This window comes from Tachysurus vachellii, chromosome 19, assembly GCF_030014155.1.
Source record: "Tachysurus vachellii isolate PV-2020 chromosome 19, HZAU_Pvac_v1, whole genome shotgun sequence".
Classification (NCBI taxonomy): domain Eukaryota; kingdom Metazoa; phylum Chordata; class Actinopteri; order Siluriformes; family Bagridae; genus Tachysurus; species Tachysurus vachellii.
In genome coordinates this window covers 323,398-330,000 of record NC_083478.1, presented here as the reverse complement: position 1 = coordinate 330,000, position 6,603 = coordinate 323,398, and the positions used below count along the sequence as shown (strand labels likewise).

At 33.5% G+C, this 6,603-nt stretch overlaps 1 protein-coding gene across 2 annotated transcripts in view; it reads right to left on the bottom strand.

The window, feature by feature from the left end:
- The window catches only part of tafazzin (tafazzin, phospholipid-lysophospholipid transacylase), a 4,065-nt gene extending 1,915 nt beyond the window's left edge, over positions 1-2,150 (bottom strand). The window contains exons 1-6 of one of the 2 annotated variants that reach the window (XM_060894647.1): positions 2,053-2,149; positions 1,303-1,439; positions 1,084-1,212; positions 750-795; positions 503-588; positions 1-76 (exon numbers count right to left, since the gene is read on the bottom strand). The exon at positions 1-76 is cut by the window's left edge and continues 5 nt beyond it. In XM_060894647.1, coding sequence (XP_060750630.1) covers positions 1-76; positions 503-588; positions 750-795; positions 1,084-1,212; positions 1,303-1,411 — 446 coding nt within the window. In that variant the 5' untranslated portion in view covers positions 1,412-1,439; positions 2,053-2,149. Of the gene's footprint in view, positions 77-502; positions 589-749; positions 796-1,083; positions 1,213-1,302; positions 1,440-2,052 lie in introns of both variants that reach the window. The other variant, XM_060894648.1, reaches the window with a different exon arrangement.
- Positions 2,151-6,603: the final 4,453 nt, after the last annotated feature.

The following is a 6,603-nucleotide window of genomic DNA, read 5'->3' as shown; positions in this document are numbered from 1 at the left end:
GGAAATATATGGACCCAGTCGCCCTGATTGAGTTTCTCTAGCAGGAAGTCCATTCCTCTCTGATTCACTCCATCACCTAAACATCAATCACAGCCGCACGAGAGCGCCATCATTAAAGCAGCTGTGTGTAGCATTTAGCCATAGAAGTAATAACAAGCACTTCAACACATACAATAAACACATTAGCCCCGTCCCTTGTCCATTAGCAATAACTTGTGATATTACAGCTGGGGGTGGAGTTAATTTCAGGGCAGGAAAATGTAAACATAGGTTTGGAATAAAGAGACCACTGAGATCCACTTTAGTGAGAATCAGGTTTTTCTAATCCTTTTATGTCTACAGAAACACCTTCGGACATTACATACTGCCCCTTTTAAAGGAGAATATAAGTATAGAAACATTGCACACTGCAGCTTTAAACAAGCATCAGTATAAATACAGGTTCCAGTATTACATATTGCCTCTTTAAAGGAGTATAAAAAGATATATGACTTTGAACCACCTCGGACCACTGGGACACACTTCCCTCTGCTGAAAAATTGAGAGTGGAATTCCCTTGTGAAGCAAATATCAGATGCCGTCGGGGTCCTGAGCAGGAAAACGCACCGTATTTAATATTTCAGTTTGCAACTAACTACTTTCTAAAAGTTTAAATATTCAGTGCATTATAACAACAGTAATACTACTGATTATTATTATTATGCTAATCATTCTTCTTCTCTTTGATGTTTCCCAGACTCTTTACTCACCATCTCATTCTCTTCCAGTTCCACAGCTGCCGAAGCTTTAACACCCCTGTAAGAATGCACCATGTTTACCGTGTTTCTTGTTTACTTTTCTTCTCTGTAACTTACATGATGTTGTTTCCAGCTAGTCTATTCAAAATGAACGTTATTTTTTTAATCATTATTAAAACACTGTGAAAGAACTTTTCTATTCTTATCCTTTGACCCTGACCCCTTTACCCAACACTCCTGCACCTGATTTCTCTCACACTCCACAATGTGACCCATCAACCTGACAAATCTACGTTACTCCTCTGTTCAGCTCCACTAACCGTCTCATCTACACGACTGCACCCACCCCAGATGTGCGGGTCATCCATGCAGGACCGGTGATTAGACACAGTGATGAGGGGCGTATCTCGAGGCCGTTCATCCAGAAGATCCAGCAAAACTTCCTTGTTGTGCACTGACACAGAGTTCATATACTCTAAGGACAGAAGGTCATGTGGTCAGAGAGAGTTTTAAACAGAACAGCAGGCAGTCAGAATGAATGTGTAGAGAAGAAAACGGGGCTCACTGGTCCACAGGTAGCTGTATGATCCCACCAAGCCCATCACAATCGAGCTGGAGATCCTCCAGCCCAGGCTGGGGCACTGTGGGAACGGCCATGTCACCTGCAGGGGCATGAGGAGAGCAGAGCAGCACCTGAACACACTACAACACTCAGGAATACAGAAAAACACCACAAGAAACTTTTATCAAACATGAAGGAACATGTTTACTGCATTATTTATTCTAACAGCTCGTGTTCAGTTCCTCTCACTCAGATGTCAGAAAACATACAGTTCCAGTTTTACTCCTGACTGCTAAGTGCTGTACACGTCCGTGTTAATCATCTGTTACTATAGAAACCACAGAGAATCACACTGAGTACATTAACATAAAGCTGCTGTTAGAGAGAATTAATCAACAGCTTCTGACCAATCAGAGAGCAGAACTGTGGAATAAGTCATTATACTTTATTGCTTCTTCATTTGAGTTTAAACTCAAACCTTCTTATACATCCGAGGGATTAATTTTACAGAAATTTACAGGTTTTTTTTGTTTAACACAAACACATTTATGAATAAAACTTTTAAAAATAAAAGTGTCTCAAACCGGAAGTGGCTCCTACCATTTAATGTCCGAACATTAGTGAAGAATTCTGTGTCTAATCACACACAGGACGGAAATTATATGTTTGTTTTGATTAAACTCTGCTCATTAAAGTGGTGTAATATGATTTATTGTGTAATATAGTGTTATATTAGGTTATAAACTCTCTCACCTTCTCTGTCCTGTTCGCTGATGGGTCACACAGTTAGACCCGATCAACCGGAAGTAAACTCTGAAACACGGAATTATGGGAGATGTATTTTGATGAGTTTAGGATTTAACGTGTCCGAAAAAACAAACACACAAAAAAAATACAATTATTAAATAAGCCGAAACATTTTCCTATTAAATTAAAAAATACAATTATTAAATAACGACAAAATCCGAAACATTTTCCTATTAAATTAAAAAATAAAATTGATAGATTACGTCATATTAGAATCTAAACAATAGAATATATCTTGCAGATTTATATAAACAATAACAGTTAATTTAGAACACTTTTAGCCGCATTAAATTAATATAAGAATATCTGTTTTTTACACTGCAGCATCTCCGCGCATGCGCACTCGCTCTGTGGCCTGGGGCTCCTCGTTAGGCCCAAAACCGCGGACTAAATTAGAATCTGGATCCGCCGTGTTGCCCCTTCGGGACGAAGGCCTTGAAACATACACGAGCTCGGAGCTATTGATAAGGCTAACTGGTCAAACCATAGATATATACACTACATAGATATATACACTACATAGATATATACACTACATAGATATATACACTACATAGATACATACACTACATAGATACATACACTACATAGATATATAAACTACATAGATATATACACTACATAGATATATACACTACATAGATATATACACTACATAGATACATACACTACATAGATATATACACTACATAGATATATAAACTACATAGATATATACACTACATAGATATATAAACTACATAGATACATACACTACATAGATACATACACTACATAGATATATACACTACATAGATATATAAACTACATAGATATATACACTACATAGATATATAAACTACATAGATATATACACTACATAGATATATAAACTACATAGATATATACACTACATAGATATATACACTACATAGATATATAAACTACATAGATATATACACTACATAGATATATACACTACATAGATACATACACTACATAGATATATACACTACATAGATACATACACTACATAGATACATACACTACATAGATACATACACTACATAGATATATAAACTACATAGATATATACACTACATAGATATATACACTACATAGATATATAAACTACATAGATACATACACTACATAGATACATACACTACATAGATATATACACTACATAGATATATAAACTACATAGATATATACACTACATAGATATATAAACTACATAGATATATACACTACATAGATATATAAACTACATAGATATATACACTACATAGATATATAAACTACATAGATACATACACTACATAGATATATACACTACATAGATATATACACTACATAGATATATAAACTACATAGATATATACACTACATAGATATATACACTACATAGATATATAAACTACATAGATACATACACTACATAGATACATACACTACATAGATATATACACTACATAGATATATAAACTACATAGATATATACACTACATAGATATATAAACTACATAGATATATACACTACATAGATATATAAACTACATAGATGTATACACTACATAGATGTATACACTACATAGATACATACACTACATAGATATATACACTACATAGATATATACACTACATAGATACATACACTACATAGATATATACACTACATAGATACATACACTACATAGATATATACACTACATAGATATATAAACTACATAGATATATACACTACATAGATACATACACTACATAGATATATACACAACATAGATACATACACTACATAGATACATACACTACATAGATATATACACTACATAGATACATACACTACATAGATACATACACTACATAGATATATACACTACATAGATACATACACTACATAGATATATACACTACATAGATGTATACACTACATAGATGTATACACTACATAGATACATACACTACATCGATATATACACTACATAGATGTATACACTACATAGATATATACACTACATAGATACATACACTACATAGATATATACACTACATAGATGTATACACTACATAGATGTATACACTACATAGATGTATACACTACATAGATGTATACACTACATAGATATATACACTACATAGATATATACACTACATAGATACATACACTACATAGATATATACACTACATAGATATATACACTACATAGATACATACACTAGATGTCGCCTTGGGGCCCTGTGATGGGTTGGCACTCCGTCCAGGGTGTATCCAGCCTTGATGCCCAATGACGCCTGAGATAGGCACAGGCTCCCCGTGACCCGAGGTAGTTCAGATAAGCGGTAGAAGATGAATGAATGAATGTCGCCTTGGGGTCCAAAAAATGCGTCAAAACCGCCGCCATCTTTGTACAGTGCTCCTTTACCTCAAATCCATGGACGATGCCGGACTTCTGTGCTGCGTTTGGTTGTTCAAATGAAATAAACCTAAAAACCAGACAGAAAGTGATTACATTTCACAAGTGAGAATGTGTTTTATGATGTTGAATGTTAGGAAATTATATTTCTGTTTCCGTTTGGTTTGTTTTAGTCCTTGGTTAACGACCACAGCTAATCCATGTTAGTTACTCATTAGTTTGTGACAGTTAGGAAAACAGACAATGTTTGTAGATTCCGAAGCTCTTAATAAGGACATTAAAAATTGACCCATGCTTTTTTGCTTAAAGGTGAAAAGACCCAATTTTATGTTCTGTAAGATTCTCTTATCTGTCAAACATATTTTATTAGATTGTCCTGGACTTAACACAAGCAGAATGATCTTTTATACAGTTACTTCACTTAAAGACATATTTAATGACATTATGTCTGAAAAGGGTTTGGATTTTTTTTATCGTATGTTAATTAATAAAATGTATAATATGACTTGTTTATATTTGTTTTGTTTTTATTGTATTTATGATATTTGTTTTTGTAATTGAATTTTTGCCATGAAAATAGCTTTTGATTGCTGACATGATATTAAATAAAATAATCAGAATCTGTTTGTAGATTCCCAAGTGATAAACAGAGACGTCAGTCATGGACAAGTTGCAGGGAAACTAAACACTTAGTTTTAATGTTTAACTCAGCTGACAGTCCTAGGAGGATGTCACCAGTTAGGTTGGCAGTTCAGCCTCAAAGTCAAACTTTATTGTTGTTTTTTTTTGTTTATGTGACTTTACTTATTTAATGTTGCAAAAATATTTCAGGAAAAGAATAAATAAAAGATTGAACAGTTTTTGGCACCTCAACTATCTAACTTTCACATTATGTTCCTCTCAAATTTGTGATTTGCTTCCACCTGCAAATTGCTTTGTGTATCATATTTAATAAACCAATCCAATTTAAATGTATAAATGAACATGTATAGTCACACCATTGTAGCAGTGTTACATGCAGTAGGCTATAAGGTAAGTAGTGATTGTTCATTTGAAGTTTACTCAAGTGGAAGAATGTAAGTAATAAACTTACACCTACTAGCACTATGCATTATATTGTGAAAAAGTAGATTATCTTAATATCAAAACCTTAAATTTTCTCTGGACTTAATGATAAATACATGTCTGACCTTTGGAACGACCAAAAAATCTAGAAATCGCAATCATGTCGATTTATAGTGATTTTATTTCTTTGCCTACATTGACGCTAATGCATTAAGAGGAGGGGGTCCCCCGTACCAAGATGGCGCCCAGTTGACACATTCGTTCCAATGTACTGCCGTATACAAGGCGACATCTAGCGTTTATATCTATGTGGTAAAACAAGCAGCATTAGCTTAGCTACCAAAGCAGCCTAGCATGCAGCTAACACAGTTAGTTTTAAAGTACTAGCTGGATTATTATTTGCTTAAACATATTTAAAATAAAATAGACGCACTTATAAATGTATATCTTATTTATCTATAATTTTTATTTTTGTGTGTAAATAAATTGACTAAACACTGGAGTTTTTTTTATAGATGCGTTTTAATACATTTAATGTGAGTTTTGATCATTTATTTATTTTATGTTATTTTTCTCTGTAAATCCACTGATTCATAATTCATAACACATCTTCTGTTCTCTTCCTAAATGAGTTGAGATTACAGACAATAAAGTGACATTAATATTAAATATAATGATGACTTCTACATTTATGATGATTATATTATGAATTAATGACTAATTTAAACAGTTATGGAGGTGAGGAAGATAATTTAGATAATTTAACAGAAAATCATTCAACATTTAACACACACACACACACGCACAGACACACACACACTATTTATTGAGCAATTTTTAAACAAAGTCCTTTCACACTGTTATGCTGTGTATAGTGTGTTATCAGGAGATTTTCTCCTACAGACACACCTCTGATTCCTCGCTGCTGAGCAAAACCATTAACCCTCAAACTATCAGCTCAAGAATTTTGATATAAAGCATCTGTCAGTAAACGAGTGTAAAACAAACACCCCATGACCTTAACAAGGCGATGCGA